Here is a 15,309-nt window from a genome sequence, read left to right as displayed (position 1 = left end):
ATGGGATATTTCAGTGGTGGATTACCCTGGCATGTTGATCTTATAACAGATGGCAAAGAATGCGGCCCTCTCAGATGACAAGCATTGGCAGCCAGTCGTTCACATCCGCCGTCGATACAATAACAACGGGGCTGCCAGTAGTGCGGAGCTCGGAGGTTGTACAGTAAGTCATTTGCCAGCATTGAAAGAATGTTTTAGGTGGGTCAAACCGTTTCAATTCTCAAGTGGTCAACGGACAACGTGTTGAAGCTTGGATCTTGGTTTTGGATGCCTGACTTTATTGGCCAGTATGAATCCTGTGTTTCTCGCTTTTCATTTGGTCATTCTAGCAGGTAAGAAGTAACCTCAAACTAAAGGAATGCATTAAATACACTGTATACCTTTTTGCTATTGTCAGGTTAATATATCCTTTATATGTTAACCTGCCTTAAAGAGAACTTCTTTTTAGGAAGAGCATGCATGGCATAGCTAGTTTTCAACCTTCCTTCTCTTTGTCCCCACATGAAGTCACCTGCGATATTATAAATGGGCAGTTATTTAATTTGCTTTGCTGAGCGTCTCTGCAATCTTTTTTGTGCATGCGAACGTCACATTGCTGTAAAATGACCTTCGTTTCAAGGTGATCCGGAAAAAGGAAAGGGGATCCTGCTTCGGTCTGTGACAGATATGTTGTGGAAACAGCACGAGAATATCTCTATTAACGACCCTCACAGGGGTTGCATGTTTGAGTGTAGTGTTTCCGAATTTAAATCCAACTCCCTGAAAATGAGCAAACGTGTGACATGTATTAACACAAACGGATCTACGGGTTTATGTGCTTGCATGAGTTTAATATTTTCAGTGTGCACGCACTGCAGCGCAAAAGTGGGTCAGCTTCTGTGCGTTGTACGCTTACATTTACAAAATATGTTGCACCTCGTACGACGGTTCTATTTTCAAGTCATATTTACGGAGCTCACATAACATATCAGATGTTCTCAAGAAGTACTCTACTCTGGCACAGCTCACACATGACGAGCAACACAACAGTGAGCCTGTGCCCCGTTTTTATGTGTCTCAGGTGTGTCCTGGGCCTCGACTGATGAAACGCGCTTGGTTAAAACCCTTTTCACCGGCTACAACAAGGTTGTCCGTCCTGTCAACCACTTCAAGGACCCGGTGGTTGTCACTGTGGGTCTCCAGCTCATTCAGCTCATCAGTGTGGTGAGGTCTCACGTCACGTCACAGCCCGCCGGCTCATTCGTATAAAGTTTCACTATCGTCAACTGTCTAAATTTGTCTGAATTCCCAGGATGAGGTCAACCAGATTGTCAGCAGCAACGTGCGACTGAAGCAGGTTTGATTCATACGTTCTTGTTGTGAAAGAAAGACGCTGAGCAAACCACATTGCAGGACACCTCAATAAATACACTACATACTACTTTAAAGAAATAATGTATGTTGGAGTAAACAGACACATCTTCTCAGTAAAGTCAGATGTTGGTCAGTGGCTGCACTGATTTTTATTTATTTATTTGGCTTTTCCAACAGTTCAAATCAGTTTTGTGTGTCTCTAAATACTTTATTCACAGGGATAAATCTTTACACTTAAAAATAACAGAAATTAATTACAGGAGATTAGGAGTATTTTGCAAAGGACCTCTTCATAACATTTTAATGCTAGCCTCTATCACGTATTTTGCAGGATCCGATGCAATGAATCATTAATAGTACTTGGCATTCTTGAAGTACTTTCCATTGTCCTTGTCTGTATTTGCAGCAATGGAAAGACGTGAACTTGCACTGGAACCCGGAGGATTACGGTGGCATCAAAAAGATCAGAGTCCCCTCCACCGACATTTGGCGTCCTGATCTGGTTCTCTACAACAAGTAAGCTATCAACCTGTATTTGATCTATGTCATGTCTTTCTAAAACCTCTTTTTTTTTTTTTTTTTATAACCGTAAGGTGAATGTGACTTGAACACCTCTTCTGCTCCAAACAATCAGCCTACCTGTCAGTGACATTCTTACTCACACACAGTCTCGTACAGCAGTCTGTAGTATGTGAAAGCTCAGATTTCATCAGGCTAAATCTGGCCTCTGTATTGCAGGGGCCCCCTCTCTCCTCACACCATATGCCACGGCTGACACACTGCTGTTTTTTTTCCCTGACAACCGGCTCTGCAGGCACAACGACTTGTGCCAACCCCGCTCATCCTCGGGCGCTGATGTCCCCCCACGTTAACATTTAACTTATTATCCCCCCGCGCTGATGGTGCGTCTGTGTTTGTCTGTGCCTGCAGCGCCGACGGTGACTTTGCCATCGTTCACGAGACCAAAGTGCTGCTGGAGCACACCGGGCTGATCACGTGGAACCCGCCGGCCATCTTCAAGAGCTACTGTGAAATCATTGTGCTGCACTTCCCCTTTGACCTCCAGAACTGCAGTATGAAGTTGGGCACTTGGACCTACGATGGAAGATTGGTCGTTGTCAATCCTGTAATAAAACCCAATCCATGAAAATTCACTTTCTTTCTGAGAATTAGTAATAATCCCACGCTCTTAATGTATGTGCTCACACCTACTTTAGCTACTTTTGTGCATCTCCTGCCTGTAAAGACGTGTTCAACGTCTGAACGTACTGAACAGTATGAACAATTTAGCTTCGTGCTCTTGAATGCAAACGTTATTTAGAAGCAACCTCTTATAAATAACTTCAACATAGGAATCTGTCGTGTCTCCTCTCAGGACAGTGACCGTCCAGATTTGAGTCATTTTATGGAAAGTGGAGAGTGGGTGATGAAGGATTTCCGTGGATGGAAGCACTGGGTGTACTACGCCTGCTGCCCAGAAACCCCCTACCTGGACATCACCTACCACTTCCTCATGCTGCGGCTCCCTCTCTACTTCATCGTCAACGTCATCATCCCATGCATGCTCTTCTCCTTCTTGACTGGACTTGTCTTCTATCTCCCTACAGACTCCGGTATGTAAAATATGACCAGAATATATAATTTTAGGATTTAGGGACATTTGTAAATACCTCTCACATTATGCATGTACATACAGTAACTCAGTGTGTCTGGAAGCTTCTCTCAGATGTTAGTTGACTAGTAATAGTAGCAGCATATGCATTTTAAAAGTTGTGCTTTTATTCTAACATGTTTTCCCAGTAAATCGGTAGATGCAATGCAAGTTCAGCCTTTTCAGAAATTCTTTCCAAAAAGGTAGATGAGAATTCTGATGCCAAACTTATGTCTCTCTCCTAAATATGAATTTACACTCAGCAGCCAATTAGCCTAGCTTAGCAAAAAGATAACATGTAGGAAGATGTAGCCATAAATGAATTAATTACCAAGACTCAAGGATAAGCGACTGGAATTAGTCCATCACACAATATAAAATTGCCACTTGGACACCCAAGATTTGACATGTCGTCAAGCTTGAAATATAAACAAAGTCAAAGAACAAACTGTGTCTCCAAAGCCAAATTTAGATCCTTATTTTTATTTCTTATCCTTGCATTGCATTACAGTATTCATTTACACCACGTTGGGAAAATCCTTAAATGTTGCCTGCCAGTGCAAAGTGTCCCAGCATCAGCTGCAACCGAAACTTCCCAGCTTATATGCACATCTGGCTGAGTTCCCACTGTGTAGGTCTGCCTCATTACCCAGAGTCCCTCTGTGCTGTCATGTCTGAAAGCAGGCCTTTGCTTTAATGTATAATACATCACTTGATCCCTGTTTCTGATATGGCTGCTGACAGGATAGTGTGGATGAGAAGCCGGTGCCAAAAGACGTCCTCTCAGGGATAACAGCTCTCGCTGAGCAACAACATAAAAACATGTCTTGAATTTTACTGGTGTGAAATTGTGTCAGAATTGGTTTACTTGTTCTATTGTTTGTTTTGTGCTTCTTTTGTACCAAGTTCCCGCTAGATATTTAACGTCTTGTAAAGATAGATAGTGCAATTATCGTGATGTATAAATAAAAACTGATTTTATGTCAATAGCTGATTGGCTGACAAGACTCACAGAGAACAGACCTATGGAAACGTCCCCCCCTTGTGGCAGTGAAATGAGATTGCATGTACATGAGCCAAGATGCAGTTAAATGTCTTTCGAATGTCAGAATGGTAAAGAATATTGTGTTGTAGGTGGAAATATTTACTTTTTTTCTGTCTTGTATTACAGCTTGAACCTCTTAAATTGCTTCCAACTTCAGTCTAAGTTTAAATAACATGCCCACAACATAAAGAGGATAGCAGGGAATTGGGCAAAATATAGCAGGGATGTTAAAAAATGTAAATCTTTATATACATACTGTACATGTGCTATAATACAGGTTGCATATATATGTGCAATGTTTGTAGTATTTATATATGTATGTTTGTGTAAGCTGTTTGTGAAGCTTCATGCTCTCTCAAAAGGAAGCAGTACCAACTTATGAGTAAATGAGTTTTAAAACAGTTAATTGAATTATTTGTAGCCTATTAAATGTATCAAGAATAGACAACAAGAAATTCAAACATTAGAATTGTATCTTTTGTACCTAACCCTATTGTGTGTCTTTAACACTTATCTTGCCTTCACCAGTGCAAATGTATACTTACACCTCCTGGTGACTTTTGGACAAACTACATAGAAAAATGGAGCGGTCACATGTTTTGCTTTTGCCCTCCAGGTGAGAAGATGACTCTGAGTATCTCCGTCTTGCTGTCTCTGACTGTGTTCCTGCTGGTCATCGTGGAGCTGATCCCTTCCACTTCCAGCGCTGTACCTCTCATTGGGAAGTACATGCTCTTCACCATGGTGTTTGTCATTGCATCCATCATCATCACTGTCATTGTCATCAACACCCACCACAGATCCCCAAGCACTCATACAATGCCAGACTGGGTCCGTAAGGTGAGCACAACAACTCAAAGGGCGACACTTTTAGTTGTATTCTGAGAATGAATGGGTCTCCTGGAGCTTGGTAAGCTTGGGTGAATTCGCCTCATTTTCCTCTGTATTGTGCTGCCATCTAGTGAAAGCATTATGAATGTCTCTTCCGACCCTTTGTTTTTCTGCTGATACTTAAAGTACAGCCTTTCACACTCATCTTTTGCTCATCTTTTGTTTTATTTGGCAGGTTTTTATTGAAACCATTCCCAACATCATGTTTTTCTCCACAATGAAACGGCCTGGGAAAGAAAAACAGACTAAAAACATCTACGGTGGAGATTTTGACATCTCAGACATCTCTGGCAACCAGACCACTTCAGTTCCCTACCAGTCCCCCATCACCAAGAACCCTGATGTCCGCAGTGCCATCGAAGGAGTGAAGTACATCGCAGAAACCATGAAATCCGACGAGGAATCCAACAATGTAATTTGTCTTTTAATAAAGAGTATTCCTGATGTGTGTTATGTGGATCGGTGACATATTGTCCCTTTTCTTTGTTTGCAGGCTGCTGAAGAGTGGAAGTTTGTGGCCATGGTGCTGGATCACATCCTGCTGTGCGTCTTCATGGCTGTGTGTCTGATCGGCACGCTAGGTGTTTTCGCAGGTCGCCTCATTGAGTTGAGCATGCTTTAAAGATTTGCTCTGTTTTACCAGCTTGACTTGTTCAGCGACCAGCTTGTTTCTCAGACTGACATGTGTTGTTTTTGAAACTGCTGTAGAGGCCCTGCAGCAGTTTGAACCTGTGAAAAACTTCTGTGCATTTATCTTCTGGACGTGCTTATTTTGTATATGCATACGTGTTTTGTGCAGTATATCTCCGACATGTTTTGTTGTTGTTGTTGTTGTGGGGATGAGTGGGTACATGTGGGCAATTTGAAACTTTAATCACTACAAAAGAAATGTAACATTTTGGAGTCTTGGAATAAAAACATGTTGTGCTATGTGAAGTAGTTCATATAATGATTTCCTTTGCTGATGTGTCTTTGGTAAAAACGACCACTTTTAGCATGTTGTTAAATGTTGCAATTATCTCATTTTATTTGCAATAATCAAATCATACAGAAATCCTCACGTGTGTCAAACTTTTTTGTTTAACTTTTTGACTTTCATTAGGAAATAAACATTTCAGTCAACTGTTTATGTTGAGCATTTAGACCATTAAGCTCTGTGAATATAGTCCAAACTAATTTAAGACGTTAATAATATTACATAAATTCTTTATTCATTTATACACTGTCTGGCCTACACTAATATTTCATTGGTCAGCCTTCAGCTTTAACAGTGATGGATAGAAAAACAAACAAAAAAGTAAATAAAAAATTATTATGAGAGGGGAATATTCGCCCAAAGCGGAAGTTAACGTGCATGTCGCAGTTAGTGGAGGCCAGAAAAGTAACACATTGTCCTCCAGCTGAGGTTCGTTAACGTATTTTACGTAGCTTTTCTGTAGCCGTTATATACTGTGTACACCAGGCTGAGTTAAGCCCCGCCCCTACCCCCGGCTTGAGAACATGACGGGTTAAAGATTAGCAAAGACACGCCCCTCCACCAGACTTGATAACATGATTGGTTAAGGCTGAGAAAAGACCCGCCTCTTCATCCGACTTGAGAATATGATTGGTTAAATCGCGTCGCCAAATCGGGTATTATGAAAGTTGCTGGGCGGAATCTTACTCAATACTCTCATGTATTCAGCGTGCGACATCACTTAATATTAGTTTAAAAATAAAGCAGCCGGTTTGTAGAGGTGGAACACGGCAACGCCGGGTCGTGTGAGTAGCTCCTCTTGTGATATACCTCTGCCTCTCAAGTTTAACCTTAGCTAGCGGGCTAACTCTTATTGCTACGAAACATGAGTGACACAGGGAGCACGTCAAGGCACGGTCGCTGTCAGGAAGGTAAGAGAGTAACTCATAAAGTGGTTGTTGTCATCTACATACACGTGAAGTACTTATCAGCATCTCTTTATGGATTTATTTCAACCGTACGACACAGTTAGAGCGGTTAGCGCTGCCTAGTTGTGTGAATTCAGATTACCTTTGAACCTTTCATGTTAATAGTCACAACTGATAACTAGAGTAAGTCTTCCTGTTCTAGTGTCAGCCAGTGGCGAGAAGTGACGGACTTTTCCAACATGATCACGAACCAGGCATGACAGCAGACGTGGGCATCAACATGATGGAGACACCTGCCACCTTCCACTTTGCTTATATGCGGGAGGACCTGGAGTCCTCCGCGCTTCCTTCCACCATGTCCATTGACAAGCTCCTCCCGGCTCTCCTGGAGTGTTTTGGGATAATCCTCTGCGGGTACATCGCAGGGAGGACAAATATCATCACCTCTACCCAGGCCAAAGGTTTGGGGAATTTTGTCTCCAAGTTTGCCCTCCCGGCACTCCTGTTCAAGAACATGGTGCTGCTGGACTTCGCTAATGTCGTCTGGCCATTTCTCTGGAGCATCCTCCTCGCCAAAGTGTCCGTGTTTTTCATTGTTTGCATCCTGACCCTGATAGTTGCCAACCCCAACAGTCGCTATAGCAAGGCTGGACTCTTTTCAATATTTGCCACCCAAAGCAATGACTTTGCCCTGGGATATCCTATAGGTAAGTCTAAAAAAAAAGTTTGTCCCACCATCAACACTGCTTCTCTGTCATGCAGACCATAACTATAATTATGCATTTGTTGCACCATAAACAAAGCTGGCAATATACAGCGATCAAGCATAACATTATGACCACTGACAGGAGAAGTAAATAGCATTAAGCATCTTGTCACATTTCAATGTTCTGCTGGGAAACCTTTGGACCTGGCATTCGTGTGGTTGTTATTTAGGCCAATAGCGATGACACTCCTTGATGACAGGAAAGCAGCCACCCCCAGGATACAGCCACAGGCACACACACAAAAACAGCTTAGGCACAACTCGAAAAACATGAAAAACAACATCAGCTGTGGACCTGGCCTCCAAATTCCCCAGATCCCAAACCAATTAAGTGTCTGTGGGATGATCCACAGAGACACCTTCTTCCACCCAAAGGACCTAAAGGCCTCCACCAACAACATCCTGTTACCACACACCACGAGACATCCCTCAGAAGGCCCATGTCCATTCTCTGATGAGTCACAACTGTTTTTTTGTTTGCACAAGGGAAACATACCCAATGTTAGACGGATGGTCGTAATGTTATGCTGATCTACTGATTTAAGCATGTGACACTTTGTTTTCATTTTTGAGGCGGTGGTTTGTAGTGTTATTGAATTGTGTGGTGTTGTACCAATACATGTTTCAGTAGGTTAGGCTGAAATACAGTTACAGTTTAATAAGGACCAAAAACTAAATCCTTCAAAATGATCATACAGCTGAATTACCGGCCTTTTTTTTATTATTATTATTTATTATAACAGCCGCGCAAGGGGATGTTGCACAGGACTAATGTTTCGGTAGTGATTGTTTGTTTCAGTGGCTCAGACATTAGAAAAGGATGAACCTGTTCCTCAATTTCGGTTGTTTGTTGGTGATGTTACCACGAAACGTTTTCTGTTCTTCTTCCTGTCTCTTCAGTTCCATCATTTGTTTTATTTCCACAATAGATTTTTAGAACTATTGATCTGCTCCATGTTTAAATCTTAACGTTACTTTTATGGTGGGATATCGAGGTGGATATGAATAACTCTTCATGATGCACGTATACTGAAAGTACTTGGAGAGAATGGTTAAAGAACCTATTCAAAAATAATTTTAAAAAGGAAACTGCACTGAACCGAAGTTTCTCGTGGGTAATATCCATAGAGTTTCGTATTTAAACCTCAACTTCCCACCAATCTCTTTTGGCATCAGAAGTGATCAGTGACAGGAACATTGTGTTAATATTGTGGCATCATTCCTCATGTATCTCCATCTTCATCCACAGTTGAAGCCCTGTACCAGAGCACATACCCAGACTACCTCCAGTATATCTACCTAGTTGCACCTGTTTCCCTGATACTTCTAAATCCCATCGGCTTTGCCCTCTGCGAGATCCAGAAGTGGAAGGATCAGGGAAACCACCAACAGAGCAAACTAAAGATCGTGGGACTTGTCCTTTTACAGGTCCTAAAGAACCCTATAGTGTTTATGGTCGTTGTCGGCATCATTGCCCACTTTGTCCTGCACCAGAAAGTTCCTGTCTTCATGTCTGAGTTTGTGGACGGCCTGGCCAACTCTTTTGGAGGAGCGGCTCTCTTCTACTTGGGTCTGTCCATGGTGGGCCAGCTAAGGAAATTAACCAGATCCACGGTCGTGACACTGATATTACTCATCACAGCAAAACTGTAAGTGGAAATGCTTTTGCTACACCCGATGGTCCGATGATTTTGTGTTATCAGACAACCTTACCTTGATATTATGGACCATGCTCTGGGAGTGTAGCCTGAGTCAGCAGCTTAGAGTGCTCCCAACATGTTGTTTTGTGCTGGTGTTGTGGGTGACTCAGGTTTTTGTCAGACCACAAGCCTTTTCCAAATGGGTTAGACAAGAAGAGGCCTCAGAATGACTTATCATGTTAAATAATGTAGATGCACTGAATTTCACACCACGCTGTTAACCGACCCCTCAAATAACTGTACTTTTGATTTGACTTTCAGGTTGCTAATGCCCCTTATTTGTAAGGACATGGTGGATCTGCTGGATAATACAAACAGCAGCGCCATGAACCACTCCAGCCTCTCTGACTATGCCTTTCTTTATGGAGTGTTTCCCACTGCACCCAGTGTGGCCATCTACGCTGTGTATTATAACGCAGAGCTAGAAGTTGTGAGTTGTTTTCATCTAACTTTCCAGTCTTTTGTGTAACCAGTAACTGTGTTTTAATTATAACCCATGTTATATGTTTGTTTTTTTTATCGTGATTCCTGACAGATAACTTCTGGGATGGTGATCAGCACTTTTCTCTCTGCGCCGATCATGTATGTTTCGGCCTGGTTGCTCACAATCCATTGGATGGATCCTCAGCGTTTAATGAATTCGCTGCAGACTGTCAGTTTTAACATAAGCATACTTAGCTTAGTTGCACTGGTGAGTCATAAAAAAGACATTTTGTTAGGCAACATGTTGGCCAATGTTGGCTGTTAATCAGCTGATTATTGGCTTAAGTATGAGGAAACACGGGTCACGATGAAAATTGCTTCGTAAGATCCTTGTTCTGCAAATTTAGCGTATTCCATTTTTAGGTTGGGCAGCAGCCACTTTATTCCATAATTGGGCACTGTTCACTATTCATCATATGCACGTGATGTGGCATTATTTGGAAAAGTTGAAATAACAAAAAAAAAGGATTCTTCTTAGATGTTTGAACCTCTTGTGGAAGGCTGGCACGAAGCGGCTCAAACATTGGGAGGATGTAAGGTTCAGAGAAGTTGACTTACAGTTCCTCATTTTCCCTTTCAGGACCTCAGTTAAGGAACTGAAACTCACTGCTATATATGGATAATCTTTGCAGTGATGAAAGATGATTACATTTGTGTTTATATTATGCCGTGACTTACGCACATTAATTACTCTTAAGTGTTTTCATTTTATAAATATAGCTTGCAATTTCCTGAATAATTACCCGTATAGTTTGCGTAAAAATTGAATAACCACATTCAATATTAGTTCACTGTTTGTGCGGAAGCGTCATTTGATGTATGTGTTTCACTCTGGCAGGTGTGGACGATTGCTGTTATGGTTTTAAGTAAGAAATTCAAGAAGCTACCTCACATGTTTACTGTCAACCTTTTCTTAGCACAGGTAAGCATGCCACCACATACAGTGCTCTTTGCATGTTTTGTGTAATTAAGCTGACAAAATAAATGGACCTGTTGCTAAGTTCACATCAGTCACGTCACGATTTGCTGTGTGTTTTCTAGTTTCTGACGTGCGTGGGAATGATTGCGTGGAATTTTGTGGTAAAGGAAGATAACTTTACAGGGCTGGTCCTGACTTTCACATTATTAAATATCTCACTCTACAGCACCTTTATATGGCCAGGTATGCAGACAGCCATTCACCTGAAGCAGACTCATACTGAATTGTATTCATTTGTCTTGATGAACTGTGAAATCCTTTCCCGTTTTGTTTGTTTTAGGAATTATAGCTCTTTCACTCACGAAAAGGTTTCAAGACGTGAGAATTTCACCAGGCATATTGGTCATCGCGGGCTGGGGGTGAGTCGCTTTAACAAGAATAAACACAGAAATGAAACCAGGCAGGTTTGTGTAGCACACTTAAAGCCACAGACATGGCAGGAGTTCCTGTTAAAATTTTAAACATGAATAGATGCTTTCAAAAAGTGCAAACCTTTCCTGAAAGTCAATCCTTGCGCTTCATTAGGTTCAGAGCTGTTTTTTGTTTTTATCCCTGAGTTCCTTGTACTTTTATTTACAGGATTCCAGTTTTAGCAACTGCTGTCATACTCGTATTTGGGAAGGAAACATCGGACACAATTGAGGTGTTCTTCTTCTACGGCAAACTACAGGTAATAAGTGCTCCACATTTTCCCGTCTGCTGCCATTTGATTGAAGAGAATTAGATAAAAGTCTGCATACGCTGTGTTTGCTTTCAGATCATCTGCACCACAGTTGTAGTCGCCTTCAGCATACTCCTCGCGGGAGGCTCTCTTGTGTGTCTGAGTAGAGGGAGCTGGACACAGAATGACCAAAATCAAGAAGGAAGCTCTTCGCATGACCCTGCAGAGAATGTCGTGACTGAAGCTGAACCAGAAAGCCAGCCTCCCTCTGAGCCAGTCACCCCATCAGGAGGCCAAAACGGAGGTACCCCAACAGACCATTTAACCGTTATGTATTATTTTAATAATTGTTTAGATTGCTTTGATGGGAATAAATGAAGATGAGTTACTAGGAAAAAGAACTGATTATTAGTAAAGCGTTTGGAAGCAGTCCCTAACATTAGTAGTACAAGCCGAAGTTGGAGTGAAAATGAAAAATCAATAATCCAAAGTCAAGTCTACACATTAGCTAACAAGTTGCCACACAGTGCAATGTCTGTGTAATGACCTACCCCTTCCTCTCTTCTGTGACTTGTCATCATCTGGAGGAAACATGATAAGCTCTGATAAGTGTTTATGATAAGTTCAGTTCCCCATTGAACACATCACCTTCCACGACTACGTTTATAGAAAATACATTTGACTTGTAGTTAAGCTTCATCTCCATACTTGTGTTCATTTAAAAGCTGCCGAGAACAAAAGTAACCAGCTAGATGGAATGTTTTTGTGTATTTGCTACACTTTGACTGTATTAGTGTATTTGCTGTATGAAGCAACTCGGTACGTTAATGGTTAACTTAAGAGTGTTGATTAATGGCAGTTAAGGTCATGTTAGTAGTTCGTAACCATGGGAGCAACATGTATATGGTCGCACTAAACTGATATAATGGCCGCCTAATATAATTACAGTATAAAATGATTCCAGTATGTTGTTTGAATACAAGTGTTTACTAAGTTACAGATACAAGTAACAGATACAGATTTAATTGAAAGATTGTCCATATGTCAAACATATCTTTGTTAAGACAATATTTGTTTTGTTTTCAGAGTAATATGCGAGTCACCATAATAGAAAATGATGTGTATTGAATTACATAGCTTACTTTATTGAATTATTACACTCATATTTTATTGAATTGTCGGTTTTAGTGTGAAGTTGAGATGAACTCTTATGCTACAGTCTGAAATTTCTTGTCACTTTTGTTGCTTTATCAGCGTGCCTCATATGTGACTGTGCACCACCCCAGCCCATGCCCGACATGATCATCAGCACAAACGCAAACCACACACCAGCAGCGCTCGGAGGTACTGACTGATAGTCAACAGACCTTCCTCTTTTGTGAGAATGTGAATTAATGCAGAATGTCCAATAATGTAACCTTCTGTTCAGGTTTTATATAAAGGTGTTTGTTTATGTGCAGTGTATAAGATTCAGTACGTTCAGCTTCTGTTGTGGTGCCACCTTCAGGTCAGTGCGAGAACAGCTGTGAGTCAACGGACTGCCTCCTCGTCCAAGTGGAGGAGCAGCAGCAGGTCGCAGACAGACAGGTGGCCCGTCATGTGCTCATATGTCTCCTCCTGACTGTCAGCCTGCTCGCCGTGAGTAAACCACTACCTTTCAGTGCCACAGTGACGTGTAGTCAGCCTTCCTCTGCCTGCATTATTGTATTTAGCGCATCACAAACCAAATCGGAGACAAACGGTTGAGCGATGTAATTTCCCACTGTGAAAGGAAACCAATTCATACACCCCTTTATATAGTTGTATTTGTTAAAATTATTATACCTTTTAATAAACTGCTCATTTTCACTAAAATTACATTTAACTAAATGAATGTCCTAACAGGCACAATTGCTCACAACCAGTTCTACGTCGTTCATTTGCATTTCAAGTGCCCTTCCTTCGCATTTCTTGTTGACAGAACTTGTCCAACTGCTTGTGGTTGCTGTGTAATCATGTCCCTGGCAGACTCTACCTAGAGCTACAGTTCTTCTGTGCTGTGGCCAACTATGGACAGGTTAGTCTTGCCCCAAAACAATGAGCATTCGCTCTTATGCAAAACTACAATGACGGGAGGTATCTTTTCTGTTGACAGGGATTTCTCTCCTTTGCACTTTTTGGACTGGATAAGCATTTGATTTTACTGCCGTTTAAGAAGAGGTAAAGGATCTGTATTTAGTTATTAAACACACACAATATACTATTCAGCACACTGTATGTTCATGGATTTATTTATTTATTTTTTTGTATCTAATGGCGTGTAGGTTATACAGTCTGTTTCGAGGAAAGAAGCGAGACGAGGAGACGCAGACAGATTTGTCCGAGGAGATTCGAATGACCTGCACCCAGTTCCTCAAATACCACAAGCAACAGTGTTTTCAAGACATTGTGAAAAAGAGAAGGTGAGAGCACATGGTATTACTCACTCCTGCTGCCGTCAGAGCTCAATGAGAAAACGTCTTAAATAAACACATTCCTCACAGTCACACGAACCACCTCAAAACTATTCTTTTAAAAATGTAACTTCTAGTCGTTTTGGTGTATGGCTCTCTTCTTCCAGTGTTTAAGAAGCGGTTCTTTGGGTGAATGTCTTGACTTACAGGTGTGGGAAAAAGACTGTGGTGGAGTGTTTCCTTGGCTGTGAACTTGTGGAGTGGCTTCTGCAGGTCGGCTTAGCTCAAGATCGCGGTGAGGCCGTGCTCTACGGGACGCGGTTGCAGCAGGGTGGGGTTCTCCAGCACATCAAGCAGGAGTACAGCTTCCAAGACGGTCCCCTTTACTACCGCTTCACTGCATAACGCGTAAGAGTCAAAGACAACTTTAACCCGTTTGTCATAACTTTTTTTAGTTTAAACTGGAAATGCTGCTCTGTCCACGCCCTGTACTGCGAGACATAACAGTTGCAGTTTGGTTTGTTTGAATGGGATACACCTAACTGTAACGTTAGGAGGGTGTGGGAGTGCAGCACACTTACAAACGAAAGGCCATGAGGGACTAAACAGCTGGTCTTAAAGGAATTAACATTTCATTTCATCGTTCACATTGAGCTGCTGTTGTTGCAGAATGTATTTAAAACTATTTATTTGTCGATTAAACAGTAGACACACTGGGACAGTGGTAATATAATCCCTCATAGGGTCAAAAATTGCTAAGTAGCTCTGTTTGTACAGGGCAGCAAAAACAAAAAAGGGAAGTCGTGGTGGAGATGTGGCAGCGTCTCTTGCAGCTAAAACACTCTCATAACATGCCATTATTAATCTTAGGGGTTAAGGTTGTTCTGCGTGCTTGTTATTGTTTTATTTAACGCCATTCTATGAGTGATGAAAAGCAGAAAAGTATTATCAAGATTTTGTGGTGCAAGCAAAAAAAAAAACAATGCCGTTATTTCCGATACTGGGACAAGTCAAGTTAGTTATTGTACAATGTAATATGACTTGGCATTGACATAGAACAGTGTTTGCACTGTTTATGAGGACTGTGTTATCAGTTTCCCAATTCACCATTTTAACCAACAACTAGTTGTCTTTGTTTCCATTTCCAGGATGAATTTGTTTTACTGCCATTTTTTTCATCATTAGATGAATTTAAAAAAAAAAAAAAGCCCTTACATTGACATGACGACTATAACCCCGAGGCATGACCTCTCAGATTGAATACCTGATGAAATAAGGTGTGTGTACTTAAAAATCTTGACATAAACCTTATAAATGTTGGAGCTGCTCTCTCAGGTACACACTGGTGTTAGTATAGATGAAATATTTGTGGCTTTGTAATTGTAAATGTGTATTTTATTAACTCAAAGACTTTGAGGAAACGCGTGTAAATAGTTGTTTTAATAAAATTGCTATAATACAATG

General features: G+C 41.3%; 2 protein-coding genes across 2 annotated transcripts; both read left to right on the top strand.

Annotated features, from left to right (window-relative positions):
- The first annotated feature begins 91 nt into the window (after window positions 1-91).
- LOC125017601 (acetylcholine receptor subunit alpha-like) lies at window positions 92-6,000 on the top strand. Its single transcript, XM_047600966.1, has 9 exons — window positions 92-332; window positions 1,061-1,203; window positions 1,292-1,336; window positions 1,760-1,869; window positions 2,284-2,479; window positions 2,729-2,966; window positions 4,666-4,889; window positions 5,116-5,352; window positions 5,434-6,000. Exons 1-9 carry the CDS (start codon window positions 290-292, stop codon window positions 5,560-5,562), a joined length of 1,365 nt encoding a protein of 454 aa, XP_047456922.1. The 5' UTR covers window positions 92-289; the 3' UTR covers window positions 5,563-6,000.
- A 597-nt stretch (window positions 6,001-6,597) lies between these two features.
- Window positions 6,598-15,307, top strand: gpr155a (G protein-coupled receptor 155a). The gene is made up of 16 exons (XM_047602051.1): window positions 6,598-6,827; window positions 7,027-7,531; window positions 8,840-9,239; window positions 9,552-9,720; window positions 9,826-9,981; window positions 10,612-10,695; window positions 10,815-10,935; window positions 11,033-11,111; window positions 11,332-11,422; window positions 11,510-11,717; window positions 12,668-12,757; window positions 12,921-13,051; window positions 13,374-13,469; window positions 13,548-13,612; window positions 13,717-13,854; window positions 14,055-15,307. Exons 2-16 carry the CDS (start codon window positions 7,081-7,083, stop codon window positions 14,248-14,250), a joined length of 2,475 nt encoding a protein of 824 aa, XP_047458007.1. The 5' UTR covers window positions 6,598-6,827; window positions 7,027-7,080; the 3' UTR covers window positions 14,251-15,307.
- Window positions 15,308-15,309: the final 2 nt, after the last annotated feature.

The sequence above is a fragment of the Mugil cephalus genome, chromosome 12 (assembly GCF_022458985.1).
Source record: "Mugil cephalus isolate CIBA_MC_2020 chromosome 12, CIBA_Mcephalus_1.1, whole genome shotgun sequence".
Lineage (NCBI taxonomy): Eukaryota > Metazoa > Chordata > Actinopteri > Mugiliformes > Mugilidae > Mugil > Mugil cephalus.
This window is presented reverse-complemented; position numbering and strand designations above follow the sequence as displayed.

Excerpts from the sequence above, each read along its gene's own strand:
- LOC125017601 (XM_047600966.1), top strand. The coding sequence starts at position 290 with ATGAATCCTGTGTTTCTCGCTTTTCATTTGGTCATTCTAGCAG. Across the intron at positions 1,870-2,283 it reads GATCTGGTTCTCTACAACAA|CGCCGACGGTGACTTTGCCA; the intron begins GTAAGCTATCAA and ends CTGTGCCTGCAG. Across the intron at positions 2,480-2,728 it reads GATTGGTCGTTGTCAATCCT|GACAGTGACCGTCCAGATTT; the intron begins GTAATAAAACCC and ends GTCTCCTCTCAG.
- gpr155a (XM_047602051.1), top strand. The coding sequence starts at position 7,081 with ATGACAGCAGACGTGGGCATCAACATGATGGAGACACCTGCCACCTTC. Across the intron at positions 9,721-9,825 it reads ATAACGCAGAGCTAGAAGTT|ATAACTTCTGGGATGGTGAT; the intron begins GTGAGTTGTTTT and ends GATTCCTGACAG. Across the intron at positions 11,718-12,667 it reads ATCAGGAGGCCAAAACGGAG|CGTGCCTCATATGTGACTGT; the intron begins GTACCCCAACAG and ends TTGCTTTATCAG.